At 48.4% G+C, this 27701-nt stretch overlaps 1 protein-coding gene across 1 annotated transcript in view; it reads right to left on the reverse strand.

The window, feature by feature from the left end:
* LOC121534514 (piezo-type mechanosensitive ion channel component 2) overlaps window positions 1-27701 on the reverse strand; it is a gene marked incomplete at its 5' end in the record, with an annotated part of 210421 nt that overhangs the window by 143582 nt on the left and 39138 nt on the right. Inside the window, 7 exon segments of the mRNA XM_045206050.1 lie at window positions 4345-4543; window positions 13509-13695; window positions 13814-13840; window positions 14675-14921; window positions 18533-18655; window positions 18657-18686; window positions 25040-25178. Coding sequence (XP_045061985.1) covers window positions 4345-4543; window positions 13509-13695; window positions 13814-13840; window positions 14675-14921; window positions 18533-18655; window positions 18657-18686; window positions 25040-25178 — 952 coding nt within the window.

Below are 27701 nucleotides of genomic sequence, written 5' to 3' on the forward strand. Positions count from 1 at the left end.
AGGCAGAGAGAGGCAGAGAGAGGTAGAGAGAGGTAGAGAGAGGTAGAGAGAGGCAGAGATAGGCAGAGAGAGGTAGAGAGAGGTAGAGAGAGGTAAAGCGAGGTAGAGAGAGGCAGAGAGAGGTAGAGAGAGGCAAAGAGAGGTAAAGCGAGGTAGAGAGAGGTTAGAGAGAGGTAGAGAGAGGTAGAGAGAGGCAGAGAGAGGCAAAGAGAGGTAAAGCGAGGTAGAGAGAGGTAGAGAGAGGTAGAGAGAGGCAGAGAGAGGTAGAGAGAGGTAGAGAGAGGTAGAAAGAGGTAGAGAGAGGCAAAGAGAGGTAAAGCGAGGTAGAGAGAGGCAGAGAGAGGTAGAGAGAGGCAAAGAGAGGTAAAGCGAGGTAGAGAGAGGTAGAGAGAGGTAGAGAGAGGTAGAGAGAGGCAGAGAGAGGTAGGGAGAGGTAGAGAGAGGCAGAGAGAGGCAGAGAGAGGTAGGGAGAGGTAGAGAGAGGTAGAGCGAGGCAGAGAGAGGCACAGAGGCAGAGAGAGGTAGAGAGAGGTAGAGAGAGGCAGAGAGAGGTAGAGAGGTAGAGAGAGGCAGAGAGAGGCAGAGAGAGGCAGAGAGAGGTAGAGAGAGGTAGAGAGAGGCAGAGAGAGGTAGAGAGGCAGAGAGAGGTAGAGAGAGGTAGAGAGAGGTAGAGAGAGGTAGAGAGATGTAGATAGGTAGGGAGAGGTAGAGAGAGGTAGAGAGAGGTAGAGAGAGGCAGAGAAAGGTATAGAGAGGCAGAGAGAGGCAGAGAGAGGTAGAGAGAGGTAGAGAGAGGCAGAGAGAGGTAGAGAGAGGTAGAGAGAGGTAGAGAGAGGCAGAGAGAGGTAGAGAGAGGTAGAGAGAGGCAGAGAGAGGTAGAGAGAGGTAGAGAGAGGCAGAGAGAGGTAGAGAGAGGTAGAGAGAGGTAGAGAGAGGTAGAGAGAGGCAGAGAGAGGTAGAGAGAGGTAGAGAGAGGTAGAGAGAGGCAGAGAGAGGTAGAGAGAGGTAGAGAGAGGTAGAGAGAGGCAGAGAGAGGTAGAGAGAGGTAGAGAGAGGCAGAGAGGCAGAGAGAGGTAGAGAGAGGTAGAGAGAGGCAGAGAGAGGCAGAGAGAGGCAGAGAGAGGCAGAGAGAGGCAGAGAGAGGCAGAGAGAGGTAGAGAGAGGTAGAGAGAGGTGGAGAGAGAGGTAGAGAGAGGCAGAGAGAGGTAGAGAGAGGCAGAGAGAGGTAGAGAGAGGTAGAGAGAGGTAGAGAGAGGTAGAGAGAGGTAGAGAGAGGTAGAGAGAGGTAGAGAGATGTAGATAGTAGGGAGAGGTAGAGAGAGGCAGAGAGAGGCAGAGAGAGGTAGAGAGAGGTAGAGAGAGGCAGGGAGAGGTAGAGAGAGGCAGAGAGAGGCAGAGAGAGGCAGAGAGAAGTAGAGATATGTAGAGAGAGGCAGATAGAGGCAGAGAGAGGCAGAGAGAGGCAGAGAGAGGCAGAGAGAGGTAGAGAGAGGCAGAGAGAGGTAGAGAGCGGTAGAGAGAGGCAGAGAGAGGCAGAGAGAGGCAGAGAGAAGTAGAGATATGTAGAGAGAGGCAGATAGAGGCAGAGAGAGGCAGAGAGCGGTAGAGAGAGGCAGAGAGAGGCAGAGAGAAGTAGAGATATGTAGAGAGAGGCAGATAGAGGCAGAGAGAGGCAGAGAGAGGTAGAGAGAGGTATAGAGAGGTAGAGAGAGGTAGAGAGAGGCAGAGAGAGGTAGAGAGAGGCAGAGAGAGGCAGAGAGAGGTAGAGAGAGGTAGAGAGAGGTAGAGAGAGGTAAAAAGAGGCAGAGAGGCAGAGAGAGGTAAAAAGAGGTAGAGAGGCAGAGAGAGGTGAAAAGAGGTAGAGAGAGGAAGAGAGAGGTAGAGAGAGGCAGAGAGAGGTAGAGAGAGGCAGAGAGAGGTAGAGAGAGGTAGAGAGAGGTAGAGAGAGGTAGAGAGAGGTAGAGAGAGGCAGAGAGAGGTAGAGAGGCAGAGAGAGGTGAAAAGAGGTAGAGAGAGGTAGAGAGAGGCAGAGAGAGGTAGAGAGAGGTAGAGAGAGGTAGAGAGAGGTAGAGAGAGGCAGGGAGAGGTAGAGAGAGGTAGAGAGAGGTAGAGAGAGGTAGAGAGAGGCAGAGAGAGGAAAAGAGAGGTAGAGAGAAGCAGAGAGAAGTAGAGAGAAGGAAGGAGAGGTAAGGAGAGGTAAAGAGCATGGCCCTCCAGCTATGTGGTCAGTAAAATGACATTGCTGATCTAAGGATTCCTGTTTTATCTTTCAACCAATAATCGATAGTTTATAATGCATTAAAAATACCCTGAGGTGAATTTACCCCGAGGTGAATTAAGGTCATGGAGTGTTATACGCAATGTAATCTTGGCCTTTTATATGTATTGCTGAACTATGCTTCACAATCTACCCAATAATCAATAGTTATAACGCATTAACAAAGAACGTATTAATTCAGAAATAAAGCAAGGTCAGAAGTTTCATAATGGTTCTCTTACGTTTCTCTCCTCTGTGCGTTGGTGAGCTTTCCACCACAGCTGTCTCCTCTTGTCAGCAGAGTTCCTGGTGCCGTTCCCAACCACCTCCTCTTCCTCCTCTCCCTCCTCTTCCTCCTCTTCCTCATCCTCCTGAGGAAAATAAGGGGTTAGATGAGACACTGGGACAGCAGACTGGGAGAGGGGCTTATCGGGAGTTTCAAAACAACAAAATAAGATGATTCTGGACCCAATTCCATCAACTGCAGAGAAATCTCAGACGTATTGCTTACTATCTAGTCAACAGTCTCCAACATGAGTCTGACTGACTAGTGGAAAACCAACATCCTCAGTCTGTTTGATGTGACTACCATCATCATATTCTACCAGCAGCACATACAGCACCTACGGTACAGGGCCTATTGATCATGTAGTTGGATGGGGTGATGAGGTCTTGATCTACTCTGTAATCATGTTTTATTATAAGCCTCACTGTTTATGGGAGGAAAAACACCTATACAGGGATCAATAATGTGCTCCACCCCCAGCCCTGAGCCCCAGCCTCACCACCAGCCCCAGCCCCAGCCTCACCACCAGCCCCAGCCCCAGCCCCAGCCTCACCACCAGCCTCAGCCCCAGCCCCAGCCCCAGCCTCACCACCAGCCCCAGCCCCAGCCCCAGCCCCAGCCCCAGCCCCAGCCCCAGCCTCACCACCAGCCTCAGCCCCAGCCCCAGCCCCAGCCTCACCACCAGCCTCAGCCCCAGCCCTGAGCCCCAGCCTCACCACCAGCCCCACCCTCAGCCCCACCACCAGCCTTACCCTCAGCCCCAGCCCTGAGCCCCAGCCTCAGCCCCAGCCCCAGTTCTCAGCCCCAGCCCCAGTTCTCAGCCCCAGCCCCAGCCTCACCACCAGCCCCAGCCCCAGCCTCACCCCCAGCCTCACCACCAGCCCCAGCCCCAGCCCTCAGCCCCAGCCCTCAGCCCCAGCCCTGAGCCCCAGCCCTGAACCCCAGCCCCAGCCCTGAACCCCAGCCTCAGCCTCAGTTCTCAGCCCCAGCCCCAGTTCTCAGCCCCAGCCCCAGTTCTCAGCCCCGGCCCCAGTTCTCAGCCCCAGCCCCAGCCTCAGCCCCAGCCCCAGTTCTCAGCCCCAGCCCCAGTTCTCAGCCCTAGCCCCAGCCCCAGTTCTCAGCCCCAACCCCAGCCCCAGCCCTGAGCCCCGAGCCCCAGCCCTGAGCCCCAGCCCCAAAGGTTTACAGGAGCAGGCATTGTCCTCTTTATATTACCACTGATCTATCTACAATACCATTATAAAAAGAGGAGAGGAGGGTGGGTTGGAGAGAAAAGCAGGAGAGGGAGAGGGAGAGAGAGAGAGAGAGAGAGAGAGAGAGAGAGAGAGAGAGAGAGAGAGAGAGAGAGAGAGAGAGAGAGAGAGAGAGAGAGACAGAGAGAGAGAGACAGAGAGAGAGAGAGAGAGAGAAAGGGAGAGAGCGCGAGAGAAAGGGAGAGAGCGCGAGAGAGAGAGAGAGCGCGAGAGAGAGAGAGAGAGAGAGAGAGAGAGAGAGAGAGAGAGAGAGAAAAAAGAGAAAGGGAGAGAGCGAGAGACAGAGAGACAGAGAGAGAGAGAGAGAGAGAGAGAGAGAGAGAGAGAGAGACAGAGACAGAGAGAGAGAGAGAGAGAGAGAGAGAGAGAGAGAGAGAGAGAGAGAGAGAGAGAGAGAGCTGAGTGTAGAAGCTTGGTGGTGTAGTTTCAAATATACATTTTGAATTCAGAACCATGTCCATTCTACTATAGAATTGATAGCCATTCCATTCTAGAATTTAGAATAATTTTGTCCATTCTGTGGGTTCTGTCTCTATGTTGTTACCTACCTCTATGGGTTCTGTCTCTATGTTGTTCCCTACCTCTGTGGGTTCCTGGAGCCAGAGGCGTATGAGCGTGGCCAGGGTGTAGTACAGCAGCAGCAGCATGATGGGGTTCAGGAAGTGGTGCCAGGCCAGGTCAGGGTTAACTATCAACCTCCAGGTAGAGGAACAGTCAGTCTGGATGATGGATGAGATGCCGAACAGACTAGAGGAGAGAGAGAGAGGGGGAGGGAGAGAGAGAGGGAGAGGAGAGAGAGAGGGAGACCAGAGAGAGAGAGGGAGACGAGAGAGAGAGGGAGACCAGAGAGAGAGAGGGAGACCACAACTCTATTGAGAAATAGATGTTATCTCATTGAGAATTACAGCACCTAGATAAAGGTTAGATACAGGCGTACAATATATTGAATGTATGTATACAGTTTACATATAGTATTTAGTCAAAATAAATGTATAAACACAACCGGTATACGGCAGGCCTATATTGGCTGCACACAGCAGTACATTTAATGCAAGGACTTTAAATGTAAAAATGTTGTTAAGACTACTAGTCTATAAGGGACCAGAGCAAACAGAACTATAAATAATATAATATTATTATACATTACATCAGCCTCAAGGTAAAAGTTATATTATTTAAAGCGTATTGTTGTTGGCCAGACTTTTCGAATAGGAGTTAAATTGGTCTGAATCGATCTGCCGGTGCATCAGCCAATAATTCTTAACCAGCAGTATATTATATTATTACTGGAAGAAACCTTGAGTTCTCCAAAACACAATATTGATCTCAGTCCTTACAGTCAAAGCAAGGAGGAGCGAAGGTGCAGACTAGGGATTAACACCGGTACCAGGACCCCGCGACTGTTCCGGGAAATCGAATGTCAAGACCCGGGGAATTACAAAAAATTTCCCCAATGTGGCACTAATGCAATTTCACAAAATACACAACATGCGCAGCGTCAGATTAACAAAAAATAAAACAGCACATTGTCCAAACAGGTTGTCGCATGGAAGCCTTTAGCCTAGCGTATTTACTTCACAATAGCCATGGAAGCCTTTAGCCTAGCGTATTTACTTCACAATAGCCATGGAAGCCTTTAGCCTAGCGTATTTACTTCACAATAGCCATGGAAGCCTTTAGCCTAGCGTATTTACTTCACAATAGCCATGGAAGCCTTTAGCCTAGCGTATTTACTTCACAATAGCCATGGAAGCCTTTAGCCTAGCGTGTTTACTTCACAATAGCCATGGAAGCCTTTAGCCTAGCGTATTTAAAGCACACGCATAATTGACACCGCCGGACTGCACACGCGACCTGAATGCGGTTAATAAACCCTGCGGGAAACCCCCTACAGTATAGCCTATAAAAGAATGTGTGCCTCTTTGACCTGTCATTGTGATTCTTCAGACAAATCACATGTGATAGGCCTATGGACAGTTCACTACATAGGCATCTCTGCCACGGACATGAAGTCTGTTAACAATTCAATTTATTATATTATATTATTATTATATTAATTCAGAGAGGCATGAGAGGGACAATTCTATCTTCTCCTGTCCTGGAGCCTAAGCTATTTTCCTATCCAAGTCCCAATCTAATTGAAACCCCAAAATCCTGACTCCTGTCCCGCATTAACAATTCCTAACTTTATTCTGTAATCCATAGGTTGCATTACTAAAGCACGTTCTACTAAGCTAACATCTGGGATTGTTTTAAAATGGTCATACCAAGGATCATTTAGCTACAGTATTTGATTTGGAGTTTTAGGACCCCTTAAGGTATTCATTCATTTTTAAACTGGTACCAAGCTACCTTCAGACTAGTCTTGAGAGGCTTGTGGGCGTCCTAGTGAGAGACTGAGGGGGTCATATTAGGCCAAACGGTTTAGACGCTACAGACAGAAGTTGGCAGATCAGATGTACCGACTTCAAAAGTGTCCCAAGACCCTTGTGGGGTTGTAGAGCAAAAATTGAGAGAGAGTCTCATCTTTCCATAGAGGAGTCATAATAGTTTTTAGGCCAAACCGTTTGGACGCTACAGACGTTTCCGTGAGAAGACCAATTTTCGGGATGTTTCCTGGTCTGACACACACCGCTCTAGCTCTGCTACCTTCCACCGCAGATGCGGAGGTGAGACACTGGCGGATGTGGTGGATCGAGACGCATCCAATGCAGATATCTCTACCTTCAACTGATGGATTCTGATGGGGATTGTTGTATTAGTCCTGTGGTGCCGGGGGACATCGACTCTAGGGGGTTAAAACTATTTCCACTCTTCATCGCCCCGTTATTCATGAGCTGATCTGCTATCTGTATATCCAGGCTCTGTCGTAGCCGGCCGCGACCGGGAGACCCATGGGGCGGCGCACAATTGGCCCAGCGTCGTCCAGGGTAGGGGAGGGAATGGCCGGCAGGGATGTAGCTCAGTTGGTAGAGCATGGCGTTTGCAACGCCAGGGTTGTGGGTTCGATTCCCACGGGGGGCCAGTATGAAAAAAATAATAAAAAATGTAGGCACTCACTAACTGTAAGTAGCTCTGGATAAGAGCGTCTCTGCTAAATGACTAAAAATATAAAAATGTATAATCAACTCGATGTTGCCAAATATAGGATAATATTCTGTCATTTGTTGAAGGCGGTTATCTAGCAAACTTAGCAACTTTGAGCATTTTGACTGCTGTTACAAAGTTTGTGTGATTCTATACTCGGGGGTGCACTCTGATAGCCTGCTGCTGAAAAGCACATTTACATTTTAGTCATTTAGCAGACGCTATTATCCAGAGCGACGTTATCCAGAGCGACGTTATCCAGAGCGACGTTATCCAGAGCGACGTTATCCAGAGCGACATTATCCAGAGCGACGTTCATCACGCTCCATGGTAACGCTCTGAACGGCCTGTTTCGCAAATTCACAACAATGTCATTGGCCGATCAAAGACTTTTATCGTCACCAAATATCAGTTTCATTTGTTCTGAAATCTTTACATATTGGCGCAGACAAGCCGACAAGGTGGCCCTGCGCCCCTCTCATTTGGGGAGAACCCTGGCATATCTTGGTTTTAAACGCTTTAAATGGCCACTTCCAATTTTTTTCTGCATTTCCCGGAACTCTCTGGATAAATATGAATTATTCCCGGTAATACATTATCCTTAGTGCAGACAGGAGCTTCGCGCAAATGCAGGGTCATACACTGTCAGACTCAGTTTCCTTTCACCTGCCCAGTTCTGTCAATGCAGATGAAGGAGAGGAGACAAGGAGAGTATTGAGATGCAACCCAAACCACCAGTTACCGCCCCGCCCCTCCGTGCTACTTGCTGTTCACTCTCTTCCTGCAGCTGGAAAATAGCAGGTCACATGACCTGAGTGTCCCATTCCCTTCCTCCACCGTCTCCCTGATCAACGATCTGAAAACAATGGGGATTGGTGTGTAACTAAGCATTCATTTCCACCGTATCCCCTCACACCAATCCGCACCAGTGCTCACTCCAGGGAAACGTGAGAGGGAATCAAGAGAAAGGGGATTGGTCTATTGTGGAGTAGGGCGAAGTTTCCCCTTAGACACTGTTCTAAGGTCAGTTTTGCATTTCCCCACTAATGGTTAAGGTAAGGATTGGGGGAGGTAAAGCAGATCCCAGATCTGTAGCCAGATTGGTCTATTGTAAGCTGAGGAGGCAGGAAGCTAAGTCTGTCACCACCCTCACTTAGCACCGCCACACAGCCAGCCCGGCAGCAAGGCCAGGCCTCTGTCAACAAACAAAAATTAGGACTCCCACAGGAGCCGGAGAGCTAGCCTATTGTACCATAGGGACAACAAAAACGTTATACCAGACCTGGGTTCAAATACTATTCAAAATCATTTTTGAATACTTTAGATGGGCTTGATTCACCTCGCCTTGCTCAATGGATCCCACAGAATCAAAACCACGCCCATATGGTAACCCCATGAAGGCTAGAGCACACCTAAAAGTATTTGAAAGATTTCAAATAGTATTTGAACCCAGGTCGGCACAACACGTATTTAGGGAGTGGGGTGAGTTTCCCTGGTAGGCTAGGACACTGAGGGCTAGGGCTACTGTAGTGTAGTGTAGGAAACTATACTGTGGAAGAGGGCATAGGGTGCGTCCCAAAATGGCACCCCCTATTCCCTATATGGTGCACTACTTTTTAGTTGTGCACTATATAGGGAACAGGGTGCCATTCGGGATGCATTCATAGGTACTAGGGCTCTGTTATCAACTCATTGGGGCCAAGGTTTTTAATGCATCACTAACGCTAGATGACATCGGAGAGACTGACATTACCTCAGAGGCTGTGGAAAGTCAACAAGAGCTAATAGGGGAAAATTAACATGACAGAAAGACGATCTGTTTAAATTAACATAGAAGTGGCCTTGTGTATCTTTAGCCGTTGACTAACTATTAGATGCTTCGTTAAAATACTTTACGACAAAGTGAGAAATTACATTTAGCTGTCTTTATCTCATTCTGTGAGTCAAAGAGCTATGATGTGACAGGCTGTCACACCTACAAATACTCATCAGAAAAGTTTTGAATGATTCCATAACCTGATGTTGACTATGTAATCCACCATTATACATTATTATACACGTTCTGTTCCACTGCCTGGGTGACCAAGGTACCAGTTAACTCAATAGAAGTGATCACTGTGAGGTTTGCATGGATAATACTGTCACGCCCTGGCCCTGAGAGGCCTGTTGTCTTTAGTTGGTTTGGGTAGGGCGTGAGGATCTATGTTAGAATTTCTATGTTTAGGATCTAGATGTGTATTTCTAGGTTTGGCCGGGTGTGATTCCCAATCAGAGACAGCTGTCGCTCGTTGTCTCTGATTGGGGATCATACTTAAGTAGCCTGTTTGCCTACCTTAGTTGTGGGATCTTGTTCCGTGTTAGGCTCGTATGTGTTTAGCCGGAGGACTTCACGTTACGTTGTTGCTTGTTTTTGTTTAATGTTTATTTGATTTAATAAACATGTTCGCATACCACGCTGCACCTTGGTCTGACCCGTCTCTCAACGTTCGTGACACAGGCTATGTCATGCGTCAGTGTGTAAATCAGAATATAATATGTTTCTAAACACTTCTACATTAATGTGGATGCTACCATGATTACGGATAGTCCTGAATGAATCGTGAATAATGATGAGTGAGAAAGTTACAGGGGGTCAAAGATCATACCCCCAAGACATGCTAACCTCTCACCATTACCATGTCATGCGTCAGTGTGTAGCGGTAGGACGGGGTCAGGCGCAGGACACAGAACTTAGTCAACGACGTACTTTACTTGTCACAAGTAAATTAACATATATACCGACTCACATGTCAATGACAACAAAACAACGAACAATCACGCACAACACCATGAGGGAACCAGAGGGAAAAATAGGGAAACAAATTATCGTAATTGGAACCAGGTGTGTGCAATATAGACAAGACAAGTAGAACACAGAAACATCGATCGGTGGCAGCTAGTACTCCGGTGACGATGAACGCCGAAGCCTGCCCGAGCAAGGAGGAGGAGCAGCCTCGGCTGAATCCGTGACACACTACTCATCCTTCTCTTATTTGTTATACAGCAAGAACAGCCGTCATCAAAGGTGAACTTGTGTGGACGAAAGCAAGTCATTTCAATGAGTTTGTCTTTCAGAAGGCAGCATATCAATACACAAAGCGTATCCACTCCCTCCTTGTGCAAAGTGAAAGGAAGGAAATGGAGGACCATCAAGGTGATAGTCGTTATGTAAGGTGATGCTAATGGTACACAAGGTGATAGTTGCTATTTAAGGTGATGCTAATGGTACACAAGGTGATAGTCGTTATGTAAGGTGATGCTAATGGTACACAAGGTGATAGTTGCTATTTAAGGTGATGCTAATGGTACACAAGGTGATAGTTGCTATATAAGGTGATGCTAATGCTACACAAGGTGATAGTCGTTATGTAAGGTGATGCTAATGGTACACAAGGTGATAGTTGCTATATAAGGTGATGCTAATGGTATACAAGGTGATAGTTGCTATATAAGGTGATGCTAATGGTACACAAGGTGATAGTTGCTATATAAGGTGATGCTAATGGTACACAAGGTGATAGTTGCTATATAAGGTGATGCTAATGGTGCACAATGTGATAGTTGCTATATAAGGTGATGCTAATGGTACACAAGGTGATAGTTGCTATATAAGGTGATGCTAATGGTACACAAGGTGATAGTTGCTATATAAGGTGATGCTAATGGTACACAAGGTGATAGTCGCTATATAAGGTGATGCTAATGGTACACAAGGTGATAGTTGCTATATAAGGTGATGCTAATGGTACACAAGGTGATAGTCTCTCTTCTCCAGACCATCTCCGGTGACCTTCTCCCTTACCTCACCTCGCTGATCAACTCATCCTTGACCGCTGGCTATGTCCCTTCCGTCTTCAAGAGAGCGAGAGTTGCACCCCTTCTCAAAAAACCAACACTCGATCCCTCTGATGTCAACAACTACAGACCAGTATCCCTTCTTTCTTTTCTCTCCAAAACTATTGAGCGTGCCGTCTTTAGCCAACTCTCTTGCTATCTCTCTCAGAATGACCTTCTTGATCCAAACCAGTCAGGTTTCAAGACTGGTCATTCAACTGAGACTGCTCTTCTCTGTGTCACGGAGGCTCTCTGCACTGCTAAAGCTAACTCTCTCTCCTCTGCTCTTGTCCTTCTAGACCTGTCTGCTGCCTTTGATACTGTGAACCATCAGATCCTCCTCTCCACCCTCTCCGAGCTGGGCATCTCCGGCGCGGCTCACTCTTGGATTGCGTCCTACCTGACCGGTCGCTCCTACCAAGTGGCGTGGCGAGAAGCTGTCTCCGCACCACGTGCTCTCACCACTGGTGTCCCCCAGGGCTCAGTTCTAGGCCCTCTCCTATTCTCGCTATACACCAAGTCACTTGGCTCTGTCATATCCTCACATGGCCTCTCCTATCATTGCTACGCAGACAACACACAACTAATCTTCTCCTTTCCCCCTTCTGATAACCAGGTAGCGAATCGCATCTCTGCATGTCTGGCAGACATATCAGTATGGATGACGGATCACCACCTCAAGCTGATCCTTGGCAAGACGGAGCTGCTCTTCCTCCCGGGCAAGGACTGCCCGTTCCATGATCTTCGCCATCACGGTTGACAACTCCGTTGTGTCCTCCTCCCAGAGTGCGAAGAGCCTTGGCGTGACCCTGGACAACACCCTGTCGTTCTCCGCTAACATCAAGGCGGTGACCCGATCCTGTAGGTTCATGCTCTACAACATTCGGAGTGTACGACCCTGCCTTACACAGGAAGCGGCACAGGTCCTAATCCCGGCACTTGTCATCTCCCGTCTGGATTACTGCAACTCGCTGTTGGCTGGGCTCCCTGCCTGTGCCATTAAACCCCTACAACTCATCCAGAATGCCGCAGCCCGTCTGGTGTTCAACCTTCCCAAGTTCTCTCACATCACCCCGCTCCTCCGCACACTACACTGGCTTCCAGTTGAAGCTCGCATCTGCTACAAGACCATGGTGCTTGCCTACGGAGCTGTGAGGGGAACGGCACCTCCGTACCTTCAGGCTCTGATCAGTCCCTACACCCAAACGAGGGCATTGCGTTCATCCACCTCTGGCCTGCTGGCTCCCCTACCTCTGCTGAAGCACAGTTCCCGCTCAGCCCAGTCAAAACTGTTCGCTGCTCTGGCACCCCAATGGTGGAACAAGCTCCCTCACGACGCCAGGACAGCGGAGTCACTCACCACCTTCCGGAGACATTTGAAACCCCACCTCTTTAAGGAACACCTGGGATAGGATAAAGTAATCCTTCTAACCCCCCCCTTACCCCACCCCACCCCCCCCAAAAAAAATATGCTGTGATGCTAATGGTACACAAGGTGATAGTTGCTATATAAGGTGATGCTAATGGTACACAAGGTGATAGTTGCTATATAAGGTGATGCTAATGGTACACAAGGTGATAGTTGCTATATAAGGTGATGCTAATGGTACACAAGGTGATAGTCGCTATATAAGGTGATGCTAATGGTACACAAGGTGATAGTCGCTATATAAGGTGATGCTAAGGGTACACAAGGTGATAGTCGCTATATAAGGTGATGCTAATGGTACACAAGGTGATAGTCGCTATATAAGGTGATGCAAATGGTACACAAGGTGTTAGTCGCTATATAAGGTGATGCTAATGGTACACAAGGTGATAGTTGCTATATAAGGTGATGCTAATGGTACACAAGGTGATAGTTGCTATATAAGGTGATGCTAATGGTACACAAGGTGATAGTTGCTATATAAGGTGATGCTAATGGTACACAATGTGATAGTTGCTATATAAGGTGATGCTAATGGTACACAAGGTGATAGTTGCTATATAAGGTGATGCTAATGGTACACAAGGTGATAGTTGCTATATAAGGTGATGCTAATGCTATAGATAGCCATAATGGCATTGGACCTGACACACTGCTGTGATGTAAGGCCAGCAGATTAGAGACATTAGAATCAATACTCTCCAGAAACACCAAGGCTATCTGGGCCAGGGACACAGTGGCAAGGGCAACACTGCTAAAATACATTGTCTAAATAAGTATTTATGATATAATAGCGACAAGGGCAACACTGATGAGTAGCTTGTGCAATCGGGGCAGGCTGGGTGGAGTTTACTATCATGCTCACACTGATCCAGTTGTTTCAGATCTAAAAGACTGTCTAGGGGGGTTGATGGTTAAGGGTCGATTAGGAATTTTGCCTTACCACTTATCCACAACCTGCCACAAACAACTAATGGTCTCCCTACCAATCCCTTCTCATACATAAAATATAAATGACAACATCTGTTACAGACAGTAAATATTGAGGAACAAGGATACACTACGTTTAGAAGCCTGGTAGATTGATACAAGTGGATTTGGCTTCTGCTTGGGTGTGGCGATACTGTATATATTTAGTAATTGTAAAAGTTCATATTTACTATGAAACTGCAGATTTACTGAATGCACACCGTTAACTGGAGTTGAGCTTTATAGTAAACCCCCAGCAGCCAAAGTAGCCAGGGTAACTAACATATCTGTCATCAAACAGAGTTAAAACCACGGCAGCCTGAGAAAGAAAGAAAGAAAGAATCTGTATCTAACCTGATGTAGCTGTCCTCTGAAGGGATGCTCTCTTGGAAGAACTGGAACTGATAGAGGTAGAGGACGACCAGGTGTCCAGCGCTGAATATGGCCATGAGGACACACATACAGCTGAAGATGAGGGTGTCGAAGGTCCGGCAGAATGACCACCACGTACACAGGAACAGGAACACGAAAAAGTAGACTGCGGCGTCAGAGGGCAGATGATAAAAAAACAGATACACTTATAAAGCGTCAGGGAGGGCAGCAGAAAAAAGAAAAAGGGAGGGCAGCATGATACCTTTAAAATACACAGATACACTTATAATGTGTCAGGGAGGGCAGCATGATACCTGGTGGAAACAGAACAATATGCAGACAGACACATATAGATGCAAACGGATACTATAGAGAAATGCTGATATTTAAAGATCTATAGGAAGACAAAAGAAATAGGCCGCCGATGTCAGCGAGGGCAGTATTACACCTGAATGTGGACAAGACACACTTAGAAGCAGATACATAGATGTTTATACAGTAGGCTACACTGTGGTTGAGATGGCAGCATTGAAGTATACTGTATTGGATAGGGCCGGGAGTTTTTCCTGACAACATGACCTGATCAAGAACATCTGTTGGTTTGGGTCGTTCCATTCCATTTCAGCAAGCCATGACATCCCACCATGTCAGATTTTTCTGAAATCGTTTCTGTAGTTAGAAACAGATAAGATTGACATTCCTGAAACATTACTTTGTTGAAAGGTTATTTGAACTCTGAGAAATGAAGCTAATTAATTGCACCCAAATTGCCCATTACAATGAATAGGATTCACATAATATTCATTAAATATAATACCCAACATCCGATTTGGACCAAACCACTTCTTAACGGCCAGTATACAATATCAGTTCTCTGTTTGACAAGTGGTATGAAGCTGCGGCTTGGAGCATTGTTTATTCATACTATGTAGTGTATTCTCAGTGAATTTCGTGATGGGTTGTTTTCCCTGTTCAGAGAAATTTGCCATTGATGGTGGGTCGAAATCATCTTGTGCTGTTTGAGGTGGAACGACTCTATAGTCATATTCAAAAATATAAATAACAGTCATAAAAGAAGTGTTCGTAAACATTGAGCGACTGAGAGTGGTTCAGGGGTTGATTCCTCTCTCTCACTGAGAAACACTGACCTGTGAGTCCTAACAGTACAGTAACCACCCCTTTTCCTGCGGTGGTTATCAGATTCCCAATGATCTCCTTCACTTTGGACGCCACGCCCGCAATGTGACGCAGAATCTTCATCTTGGTGCTCTCCTCCTCCTCCTCTTCCTCTTCCTCCTCCATCTCTTCCTCCTCTTCTTCTCCAGCCTCGTACCCAGCCTCAAAGTCCTCATCCAACAGGACGTTCTCATCAAGGCTCAACTTCTCCTCTTCCTCCTTGGTAGAGAGGGGAGACAGTCATAGATCACAAACAGTGATTAAACCATTTAAAGCCAACCTTTCCATATCCAAAATGGATACATAGTTGTTCCTATCAAAATCAGAACCTGGTTCTAGACACCGCCGAACACAGGTTATTTTTTTCAACCTTGCAGTCTTCTAAGAAAGGGGTGGCCAGCCGTCCTAATGGAGCGCTAATGGTACAGTGTGGTACAGTGGGTTTGTCACCTGAGCTGTCCATGGTTCTGAAACATGAGCTGTCCATGGTTCTGAAACATGAGCTGTCCACGGTTCTGAAACATGAGCTGTCCATGGTTCTGAAACATGAGCTGTCCATGGTTCTGAAACATGAGCTGTCCACGGTTCTGAAACATGAGCTGTCCACGGATCTGAAACATGAGCTGTCCACGGATCTGAAACATGAGCTGTCCACGGATCTGAAACATGAGCTGTCCACGGATCTGAAACATGAGCTGTCCACGGATCTGAAACATGAGCTGTCCACGGATCTGAAACATGAGCTGTCCACGGATCTGAAACATGAGCTGTCCACGGTTCTGAAACATGAGCTGTCCATGGATCTGAAACATGAACTGTCCATGGTTCTGAAACATGAGCTGTCCATGGTTCTGAAACATGAGCTGTCCACGGATCTGAAACATGAGCTGTCCACGGTTCTGAAACATGAGCTGTCCATGGTTCTGAAACATGACTGAATCTGATGTCACCAGGAGAGGACAAAAATAATACAAATATGTTTGTCTACTACACTACAGTCAGCAAATCTATTTCTATATGGCAGTAGTAGGTGTCATTATCTTGTGTGTGAGGGTGACAGTACCATCTGTGCCACTCTGTTTGTGGTTTTAATGAACTAAGAGTCGTAAAGCGAGAGGATGGCAGATGCCAGGGATGGGGCTTAATGCCAGGGGGGCTGCCTTCCAACTCTATCATCACTCCTGGGGAACACTCTCTCTCCTAAACTCATATTCTGTTCTCAGTATCGGTGTTTATGAACCATGGGAGAGTTTGAAGCTGGGGCACTACGCCTGGCAGTACTGATGGGAAGGAGAGTCAGAGGGGGGAGGGTGGGAGAAAGATAGAGAGGAGTGGGAGTCTTCTAAGGGTTGGCCATATGATCCATAGTATATGATGAACCAGAAACAATTCATCAAGGAAAAACACTTCAGATACTTCATAATGTTCAGATTAAGGAAACACCCTCTGAACTCTGAAATAGGTCCCTAATTAGACGTCCATGGTGGATATTTACTTTTATTTAATTAAGTTTAATAAACCCTTAAAATATGTCTTAAAACATTATTTTCCAGCGCTGACATATTTCATTAACCAACAACCTGCCCGCTTGACCCTATCCCCTCCTCTCTTCTCCAGACCATTTCCGGAGACCTTCTCCCCTTACCTCACCTCACCTCGCTCATCAACTCATCCTTGACCGCTGCCATGTTCCTTCTGTCTTCAAGAGAGCGAGAGTTGCACCCCTCCTAAAAAAAAACTACACTCGATCCCTCCGATGTCAACAACTACAGACCAGTATCCCTTCTTTCTTTTCTTTCCAAAACTATTGAGCGTGCCGTCTTTAGCCAACTCTCTTGCTATCTCTCTCAGAATGACCTTCTTGATCCAAACCAGTCAGGTTTTAAGACTGGTCATTCAAATGAGACTGCTCTTCTCTGTGTCACGGAGGCTCTCTGCACTGCTAAAGCTAACTCTCTCTCCTCTGCTCTTGTCCTTCTAGACCTGTCTGCTGCCTTTGATACTGTGAACCATCAGATCCTCCTCTCCACCCTCTCCGAGTTGGGCATCTCCGGCGCTGCTCACTCTTGGATTGCGTCCTACCTGACCGGTCGCTCCTACCAAGTGGCGTGGCGAGAATCTGTCTCCGCACCACGTGCTCTCACCACTGGTGTCCCCCAGGGCTCAGTTCTAGGCCCTCTCCTATTCTCTCTATACACCAAGTCACTTGGCTCTGTCATATCCTCACATGGTCTCTCCTATCATTGCTACGCAGACGACACAATTCATTTTCTCCTTTCCCCCCTTCTGATAACCAGGTGGCGAATCGCATTTCTGCATGTCTGGCAGACATATCAGTGTGGATGTCGGATCACCACCTCAAGCTGAACCTCGGCAAGACAGAGCTGCTCTTCCTCCCTGGGAAGGACTGCCCACTCCATGATCTCGCCATCACAGTTGACAACTCCATTGTGTCCTCCTAACAGAGTGCAAAGAACCTTGGCGTGACCCTGGACAACACCCTGTCGTTCTCCGCTAACATCAAGGCGGTGACCCGATCCTGCAGGTTCATGCTCTACAACATTCGCAGAGTACGACCCTACCTTACACAGAAAGCGGCTCAGGTCCTAATCCAGGCACTTGTCATCTCCCGTCTGGATTTGCAACTCGCTGTTGGCTGGGCTCCCTGCCTGTGCCATTAAACCCCTACAACTTATCCAGAGACGCTGCAGCCCGTCTGGTGTTCAACCTTCCCAAGTTCTCTCATGTCACCCCGCTCCACCTGCTAGCTCCCCTACCTCTATGGAAGCACAGTTCCCGCTCAGCCCAGTCAAAACTGTTCGCTGCTCTGGCACCCCAATGGTGGAACAAGCTCCCTCACGACGCCAGGACAGCGGAGTCACTGACCACCTTCCGGAGACACTTGAAACCCTACCTCTTTAAGGAATACCTGGAATAGTATAAAAGTAATCCTTCTTCCCCCACCCCCCATTAAAATAAAATAAAAGTGGTTGTCCCACTGGCTCTCATAAGTTGAATGCACCAATTTGTAAGTCACTCTGGATAAGAGCGTCTGCTAAATGATGTAAATGTAAAAATAAAACTAGTGAAGTAATTGTGAGAAGGTCTGACCAATAAAAACTTCCAAAAGGACTCATTCGAGGTAGAAAGGAGTTGGAGCACTCAATAAAAAAAGCAGAGATTGATTTATTTTTTCGCTCACTGTAATCCATTGTACAGGATGTGAACAGGTGGCTGGTGTTTTGATCTCTTCCTCAGAGTGACCTGACCATTGCACTTAGCCCCTATTTCTAGCCTCGTGGCCCATTGAGACACAACAATATATAACCAGATAATACTAATAAAAATATAAATAGTGTGTCTCGTTAATCAACAGGCCATGTCAACATTTTATTTACATAGGTGATATTTGGGTGTCTGTTAATCCGGAGACACAGAGACCCAAAACATCAAGGCTACAACATTATAGAAACGAGGACAGTGAAACATCTTTGTTTAGCCCCTTAGGATCCACAGTGTCTAAGGAGTACTGCCCCTTAGGATCCACAGTGTCTAAGGAGTACTGCCCCTGAGGATCCACAGTGTCTAAGGAGTACTGCCCCTTAGGATCCACAGTGTCTAAGGAGTACTGCCCCTTAGGATCCACAGTGTCTAAGGAGTACTGCCCCGTACAAGCATGTGTGTGTGTGTGTGTGTGTGTGTGTGTGTGTGTGTCTGTGTGTGTCTGTGTGTGTCTGTGTGTGTGTGTGTGTGTGTGTGTGTGTCTGTGTGTGTGTCTGTGTGTGTGTGTGTGTGTGTGTGTGTGTCTGTGTGTGTCTCCCTCCACTCACCTCTTCCTCCGGTTCGTAGTCAGTGTTGTCCTGGGCCATGTCCTCTAGCGGTCTCTTCTGAAACAGACTACGACACAGCAGCCAGCAGGCCAGCCCTGCTAGAAACATCCCTGTGTCAGGGAGGGAACACGCGGATACCGTTCCCTGCATGCACCTATCACACTGGCACACAGGGAGACAGACAGAACTGTGAGAGGCGACAGAAAGGATTCTCTCCAACCACCAGCCCAAAGAGTTACTCTTCATAACGTCTGTGTTTTACAACGGACGGTTGCTTCCCTTTCTTTAACATTCATTCTGATGATCAAGTATGTGATGCTTCTTAACGGAGAACTGTGCAGCTAATAACCTTTAACACCACTGTAGCGCAATTTAAATTTCAAGGCAATGTTCCAGCGTTTTGCGGAGACTGCATTCATGGTTAAAACGTTGCATATGTCGGCTCAATCGGAAAATGACCTTTAAACGCGGATCTTCCGTGCTGAGATGGATTCCGGCCCCTAGGTAGCACTTTATTTTGTGATTATCAAGTTGTTGATGCTTCACACTGAAGAGAAAAAGGTCCATGTGCAGAGCATCTACCGTTGCCACTAACACAGTAGGACTAACACCTTGACTAGACCGTCAGCACCATTATGTGCGTTCAATTATTATGTGTTAAAAAAAAATCACCGCCTGTTTGGCTGAATACATGGTGGGAATCAGAAGAGTTTTCCGTCTACAAAACATATGCTGTATGTTATATATGGGGTTCCACACCACTTTAATGAAATCAGGCTAATTATTAAATACTTCTCATTAAAATAAAATGAATTAAACTCCCATCCAAACAACGGACTAAAAGCCATTAGAAGAAAACATAGTAGCTGTCCCAAATGGTACCTTATTCTCTATTGACTCTGGTCAAAAGTAGTGCACTATAAAGGGAATAGGGTGTTATTTGGGATACACCGTAGGGTCTTTTTTCCCCTCTCAATGCAACAGTGAATTTAGAACTGGGCTAAACATGTTTATATTCCCTAAGGACTGAATAGTTCCGTCGTAATCTTTGTTTATCTGGCAGGACTCACCAGAGGCATATACAACACACAACAAAGATGCCCTTCTCTGTGTGGAAAGGAGGCTTTTTAAAATGGTTTTGGGGATTCCTGTTTTTTATTTTCAAATAAAAAAATAAAAAAATAAAGTACGCTCATAAATGTTATGATGAGTAATACCCATTTTCATGACTTAGTTAAAATATGGAATGGTTTAGAATTGAGGTATGTGATATCATGGACATACCAGCTTTAAATGTAGTAGCTATTGGAACAGTCATTGGGAACAGCACATCCGCTATCCTGGCACTCACCTACACTGACACACAAACTAAAACACATACACTGAGCTTTATATCCGGTGGGGTAAACCTTAGATCAGACAGGACAGGAAGTTCACCAAGAGGATTGTGGGTAATTGTTGTCCGGACAGCTGCTGATCGAGGTAGCAGCAGGTCTCTAATGGTGTGTGTGTGTGTGTGTGTGTGTGTGTGTGCGTGTGTGTGTGTTGATCGAGGTAGCAGCAGGTCTCTAACAGACCTGGGTTCAAATAGTACTCTAAATCTTGCTTTAGCCTGCGTGGAGTGTCATATGGGTGGGGGTTTGAACTTTTCCAACTAGTCTATTGGTTCCACTGCGCCAGGCAACCTCAATCAAGCCCAGATGAAGTATTTAAAAATATTCTGAATAGTACTTGAACCCAGGTCTGGTCTCTAATGGTCCAGCCCAGCCCAGTACTGCTAGGGATAGAGGACAGGCTCTGGTCTCTAATGGTCCAGCCCAGATTACTGCTAGGGATAGAGGACAGGTCTGGTCTCTAATGGCCCAGCCTAGCCCAGTACTGCTAGGATAGAGGAGACAGGTCTGGTCTCTAATGGTCTAAACCCAGTACTGCTAGGATAGAGGACGGAAGGTCTGGTTCTATGGCCTAGCCCAGTACTGCTAGGATAGAGGACAGGTCTGGTCTCTAATGGCTTGAACCAGTACTGCTAGGATAGAGGACAGGTCTGGTCTCTATTGGTCCAGCCCAGCCCAGTACTGCTAGGATAGAGGACAGGTCTGGTCTCTTGGTCCAGCCCAGTACTGCTAGGATAGAGACAGGTCTGGTCTCTAATGGTCCAGCCCAGTACTGCTAGGATAGAGGACAGGTCTGGTCTCTAATGGCCCAGCCCAGTACTGCTGAGGATGAGGACAGGTCTGGTCTCTAATGGCCCAGCCCAGTACTGCTGAGGATAGAGGACAGGTCTGGTCTCTAATGGCCCAGCCCAGTACTGCTAGGATAGAGGACAGGTCTGGTCTCTAATGGTCAGCCCAGCCCAGTACTGCTAGGATAGAGGACAGGTCTGGTCTCTAATGGTCCAGCCCAGTACTGCTAGGATAGAGGACAGGTCTGGTCTCTAATGGTCCAGCCCAGTACTGCTAGGATAGAGGACAGGTCTGGTCTCTAATGGTCCAGCCCAGTACTGCTAGGATAGAGACAGGTCTGGTCTCTAATGGTCAGCCCAGTACTGCTAGGATAGAGACAGGTCTGGTCTCTAATGGTCCAGCCCAGTACTGCTAGGATAGAGGACAGGTCTGGTCTCTAATGGTCAGCCCAGCCCAGTACTGCTAGGATAGAGGACAGGTCTGGTCTCTAATGGTCCAGCCCAGTACTGCTAGGATAGAGGACAGGTCTGGTCTCTAATGGTCCAGCCCAGTACTGCAAGGATAGAGGACAGGTCTGGTCTCTAATGGTCCAGCCCAGTACTGCAAGGATAGAGGACAGGTCTGGTCTCTAATGGTCCAGCCCAGTACTGCTAGGATAGAGGACAGGTCTGGTCTCTAATGGTCCAGCCCAGTACTGCAAGGATAGAGGACAGGTCTGGTCTCTAAAGGCCCAGCCCAGGTACTGCTAGGATAGAGGACAGGGTCTGGTCTCTAATGGCCCAGCCCAGTACTGCTAGGATAGAGGACAGGTCTGGTCTCTAATGGCCCAGCCCAGTACTGCTAGGATAAGAGGACAGGTCTGGTCTCTAATGGCCCAGCCCAGTACTGCTAGGATAGAGGACAGGTCTGGTCTCTAATGGTCAGCCCAGTACTGCTAGGATAGAGGACAGGTCTGGTCTCTAATGGTCCAGCCCAGTACTGCTAGGATAGAGGACAGGTCTGGTCTCTAATGGTCCAGCCCAGTACTGCTAGGATAGAGGACAGGTCTGGTCTCTAATGGTCCAGCCCAGCCCAGTACTGCTAGGATAGAGAACAGGTCTGGTCTCTAATGGTCCAGCCCAGTACTGCTAGGGATAGAGGACAGGTCTGGTCTCTAATGGTCCAGCCCAGTACTGCTAGGATAGAGGACAGGTCTGGTCTCTAATGGTCAGCCCAGTACTCTGCTAGGATAGAGGACAGGTCTGGTCTCTAATGGTCCAGCCCAGTACTGCTAGGATAGAGGACAGGTCTGGTCTCTAATGGTCCAGCCCAGCCCAGTACTGCTAGGATAGAGGACAGGTCTGGTCTCTAATGGTCCAGCCCAGCCCAGTACTGCTAGGATAGAGGACAGGTCTGGTCTCTAAAGGCCCAGCCCAGTACTGCTAGGATAGAGGACAGGTCTGGTCTCTAAAGGCCCAGCCCAGTACTGCTAGGATAGAGGACAGGTCTGGTCTCTAAAGGCCCAGCCCAGTACTGCTAGGATAGAGGACAGGTCTGGTCTCTAATGGTCCAGCCCAGTACTGCTAGGATAGAGGACAGGTCTGGTCTCTAATGGTCCAGCCCAGCCCAGTACTGCTAGGATAGAGGACAGGTCCTGTCTCTAATGGTCCAGCCCAGCCCAGTACTGCTAGGATAGAGGACAGGTCTGGTCTCTAATGGCCCAGCCCAGTACTGCTAGGATAGAGGACAGGTCTGGTCTCTAATGGCCCAGCCCAGTACTGCTAGGATAGAGGACAGGTCTGGTCTCTAATGGTCCAGCCCAGCCCAGTACTGCTAGGATAGAGGACAGGTCTGGTCTCTAATGGTCCAGCCCAGTACTGCTAGGATAGAGGACAGGTCTGGTCTCTAATGGTCCAGCCCAGTACTGCTAGGATAGAGGACAGGTCTGGTCTCTAATGGTCCAGCCCAGTACTGCTAGGATAGAGGACAGGTCTGGTCTCTAATGGTCCAGCCCAGTACTGCTAGGATAGAGGACAGGTCTGGTCTCTAATGGTCCAGCCCAGTACTGCTAGGATAGAGGACAGGTCTGGTCTCTAATGGCCCAGCCCAGTACTGCTAGGATAGAGGACAGGTCTGGTCTCTAATGGTCAGCCCAGTACTGCTAGGATAGAGGACAGGTCTGGTCTCTAATGGCCCAGCCCAGTACTGCTAGGATAGAGACAGGTCTGGTCTCTAATGGTCCAGCCCAGTACTGCTAGGATAGAGGACAGGTCTGGTCTCTAATGTCCAGCCCAGCCCAGTACTGCTAGGATAGAAGACAGGTCTGGTCTCTAATGGTCCAGCCCAGCCCAGTACTGCTAGGATAGAGGACAGGTCTGGTCTCTAATGAGCCCAGCCCAGTACTGCTAGGATAGAGGACAGGTCTGGTCTCTAATGGTCCAGCCCAGCCCAGTACTGCTAGGATAGAGGACAGGTCTGGTCTCTAATGGCCCAGCCCAGTACTGCTAGGATAGAGGACAGGTCTGGTCTCTAATGGCCCAGCCCAGTACTGCTAGGATAGAGGACAGGTCTGGTCTCTAATGGTCCAGCCCAGTACTGCTAGGATAGAGGACAGGTCTGGTCTCTAATGGCCCAGCCCAGTACTGCTAGGATAGAGGACAGGTCTGGTCTCTAATGGTCCAGCCCAGTACTGCTAGGATAGAGGACAGGTCTGGTCTCTAATGGCCCAGCCCAGTACTGCTAGGATAGAGGACAGGTCTGGTCTCTAATGGTCCAGCCCAGTACTGCTAGGATAGAGGACAGGTCTGGTCTCTAATGGTCCAGCCCAGCCCAGTACTGCTAGGATAGAGGACAGGTCTGGTCTCTAATGGTCCAGCCCAGCCCAGTACTGCTAGGATAGAGGACAGGTCTGGTCTCTAATGGTCCAGCCCAGTACTGCTAGGATAGAGGACAGGTCTGGTCTCTAATGGTCCAGCCCAGTACTGCTAGGATAGAGGACAGGTCTGGTCTCTAATGGTCCAGCCCAGTACTGCTAGGCTAGAGGACAGGTCTGGTCTCTAATGGTCCAGCCCAGTACTGCTAGGCTAGAGGACATACTTTATGAAGTGTAGTCAGAAGCATCAGGACAAGCCATCTGACTTGCCACAACATCAAGGGAAATGCACATTTTCCTTGAAATTAGTTACAGATTTCAGAACCTTTAAAGGGCAATCAGCGGTTGAAACAATAACAAAGCGTTTTCTCCGCCCCTGGTTGGGTAAAAAGCAGAGGGACGGGGCTGGAGAAATGTAACCAGTCTCAAATTCATAGACAGAGCTACGGTTGCAAGGACTGACCGTCCATAATACAGTGTCAACATGATAGTCTTGAGGCTATATAGTGTTCGTTCACAAACATTGTAGTAAAACAAGCTTATATGTTGGGTTCTGATGGGGTACGACAGTTGAACTAAGCTCATGAGGCATTAATAAGTTATATTCTACAAGAATCAATGGGGTACATGTCATTCATTTATAAGTACGAGGCTAATGAAGGAACGTGAGCGAAGCCTGGGTATGAGGCTAATGTCAAACTAATGTTTGGGTGTAATGCTGAGATGTGAATAAGTGCCCAACCACCGTCAAAGGTTAGTAAAAGCAAAACCAAACTTCGTCCTAAACTTGGCCCTCGCCTCGTTAAAGTTAACAAGTTAAAAAGCAGAGTGCTAATCAACGCTACGGAAAATGCTCACTCAGATGAAACACAGTCTAAACTCTTGGCTACCGTAGAAGAGCTTAATCTAATCAAGACTCCTTGGGTACGTCTCAACAGACACCTTATTCTCTATGCTGTGCACTACATAGGGGTCCTGGTCAAAAGTAGGGCACTATGTAGGGAATAGGGTGTCATCTGGGATGCATGCTTTGTTTCCACTAGATGGGAGATTTTATTGTTCTGAAGCTCTGTTCATCACAAATGGGTGAAAGAAACGGAAAGAAAAAGTATCGTCCAACACCAAGTCGAGCCAACAACACCAAGTCAAGCCAACAACACCAAGTCGAGCCAACAACTTTCATTTGTATTTTTCCTCTCCTGTTAAATGAGAGTACTAATATTGCAGCAGCAGCGGTGGTGAGACCATCCTATTGAAAAGGCAACTGAACACAACTGACGCGCAACATGCTTATAACTCTACACACATTAAGGATCCTATTGGGATTCATTTAGGGTCTGTTTCCCGGAGATTCCACAGAAGCCTATTCATTGACCATCATTTTTAGTCCAGGTGTAGGGTTAATCTGAGTCCAGATGTAGGGGTACTCTGAGTCCAGATGTAGGGTTAATCTGAGTCCAGATGTAGGGGTACTCTGAGTCCAGATGTAGGGTTAATCTGGGTCCAGATGTAGGGGTACTCTGAGTCCAGATGTAGGGGTACTCTGGGTCCAGATGTAGGGGTACTCTGAGTCCAGATGTAGGGGTACTCTGGGTCCAGATGTAGGGGTACTCTGAGTCCAGATGTAGGGTTAATCTGGGTCAAGATGTTCAGCTGTGAACATCATCAACCCCTGTCCTGCACATTCTGCTACTGTCTGTCTGTCTGTCTGTCTGTCTGTCTGTACAGCTGGGATCCACACCAGTCAGCAGCCCACCGTCATTCTGACCGGATGTGTACACAATATGCTTTTCAAATCCCACACCCATCACTCGTTCAGATCCCACACCTCTTTCTCCCCATCACTCGTTCAGATCCCACACCTTTCTCACATCCTGTCTCAATCACTTGTTCAATACGTCACTTACTGTAGGCTCTTATCCAGACAGTAGACAGGCCTCACCCATATAGACAGACAGACCTTATCCAGACAGACAGACAAACATACAGACAGACAGGCCTTATCCAGACAGACAGACAGACAGACAGACAGACAGGCCTTATCCAGACAGACAGACAGAAAGACAGACAGACATGCCTTATCCAGACAGACAGACATGCCTTATCCAGGCAGACAGACAGACAGGCCTTATCGAGACAGACAGACAGACAGACAGACAGGCCTTATCGAGACAGACAGACAGACATGCCTTATCCAGACAGACAGACAGTCAGACAGACAGACAGGCCTTATCCAGACAGACAGTCAGACAGACAGACAGGCCTTATTTACATTTACATTTACATTTTAGTCATTTAGCAGCTTATCCAGACAGACAGACAGACAGGCCTTATCGAGACAGACAGACAGACATGCCTTATCCAGACAGACAGTCAGACAGACAGACAGGCCTTATCCAGACAGACAGTCAGACAGACAGACAGGCCTTATCCAGACAGACAGACATGCCTTATCCAGGCAGACAGACAGACAGGCCTTATCGAGACAGACAGACAGACAGACAGACAGACAGACAGACAGGCCTTATGTGACGTTCTGGCTCCGGGACTTTTAGTAGTGAGCCAGGGTTGTCATTTTCATTTGGGTGTAGTTCTATGTGGGATCTAGTTGTTTCATTTCTATGTTTGGTTTTGATGTTGATTAGTCATATGACTCCCAATCGGAGGTAACGAGTGTCAGCTGTCGGCTCGTTATCTCTGATTGGGAAGCCATATTATACTGTGTGGTTTCACCTTGGTTTTGTGGGTTTTGTTTCCTTGTTGCTGTTAGTCATTATCAGTATTGAACTTCACTTCGTCATATTTGGTTTGTTGTTTTGATCGTGGTTTCTTTATAATAAAGTCTACGATGTTCGCTCAACACGCTGCGCTTTGGTCTCCTCCTTTCGACGATCGTGACAGAAAAACCCACCACAAAAGGACCAAGCAGCGCGTCCAGGAGCAAAGGGGTCTGGACATGGGAGGAACTGTTGGACCGGTGAAGGTCCTGGACTTGGGAGAGATCCTGGATGGTATGGATCGGACCAGCGCATGAGGTGAGAGAGGTGACGGCGAGAGGAGCAACGGCATCGGCAGGGCCATCGTCGGAAGGACGGGAGGCAACCCCAAAAATTTTGGGGGCACATCGGCTTAGGCTGGGCAGCAGGGAGGCTGCCACAGGAGAAAAGGAGAGAAGGCTAACGGAGTCTGCGGGAGCCATTGGCGAAGTAGAGGGAGGGAAGTGTTGTGGCACGGCGTGGAAAGACTGATGTGTGTTGCCAGTCCGGTCCGGCCCGTTCCTGATCCTCGGTTGAGGCCAGTGGTGTGTGTTCCGCAGACCGTCTGTTCCTACTCCAAGCACCAGGGATAGGTGCGCTTCGCCAGCCCGGCCCGGCCTGTTCCGGCCACTCGCACCAGGATACGGTGCGCGTCGCCTGCTCAGCCCGGCCTGTTCCTACTCACGCACCAGGGATACGGTGCGCCGCCAGCCCGGCCCGGCCTGTTCCGGCCACTGCACCAGGATACGGTAGCCGTCGCCAGCCCAGCCCGGCCTGTTCCTACTCACGCACCAGGGATACGGTGCGCCGCCAACCGGCCCGGCCTGTTCCGGCCTCTCGCACCAGGGATACGGTGCGCGTCGCCAGCCCAGCCCGGCCTGTTCCTGCCTCTCCGCACTAGGCCTTATGTGCGTCCCCAGGGTCCAGCATGCCCTGTTGCTGCTCTCCGCACTAGGCCTTATGTCGTCCCCAGGGCCAAGCATGCCCTGTTGCTGCTTCCCGCACTAGCCCTGAGATGCGTGTCCTCAGCCCGGTACCTCCAGTTCCGGCACCACGATCAGGCCCTACGGTGCGTCCCCCAGGGCCAAGCATGCCCTGTTGCTTCTCCCCGCACTAGCCCTGAGATGCGTGTCCTCAGCCGGTACCTCCAGTTCCGGCACCACGCACGAGGCCTACGGTGCGCCTCAGACGGCCAGAGTCTGCCGTCTGCCCAACGGGGCCTGAACTGTCCGTCTGCCCAACGCCGTCTGAACTGCCCGTCTGCCCAACGGCGCCTGAACTGCCCGTCTGCCCAACGCCGTCTGAACTGCCCGTCTGCCCAACGGCGCCTGAACTGCCCGTCTGCCCAACGCCGTCTGAACTGTCCGTCTGCCCAACGC

Source organism: Coregonus clupeaformis, chromosome 21 (genome assembly GCF_020615455.1).
Source record: "Coregonus clupeaformis isolate EN_2021a chromosome 21, ASM2061545v1, whole genome shotgun sequence".
In the NCBI taxonomy this organism is placed as follows: domain Eukaryota; kingdom Metazoa; phylum Chordata; class Actinopteri; order Salmoniformes; family Salmonidae; genus Coregonus; species Coregonus clupeaformis.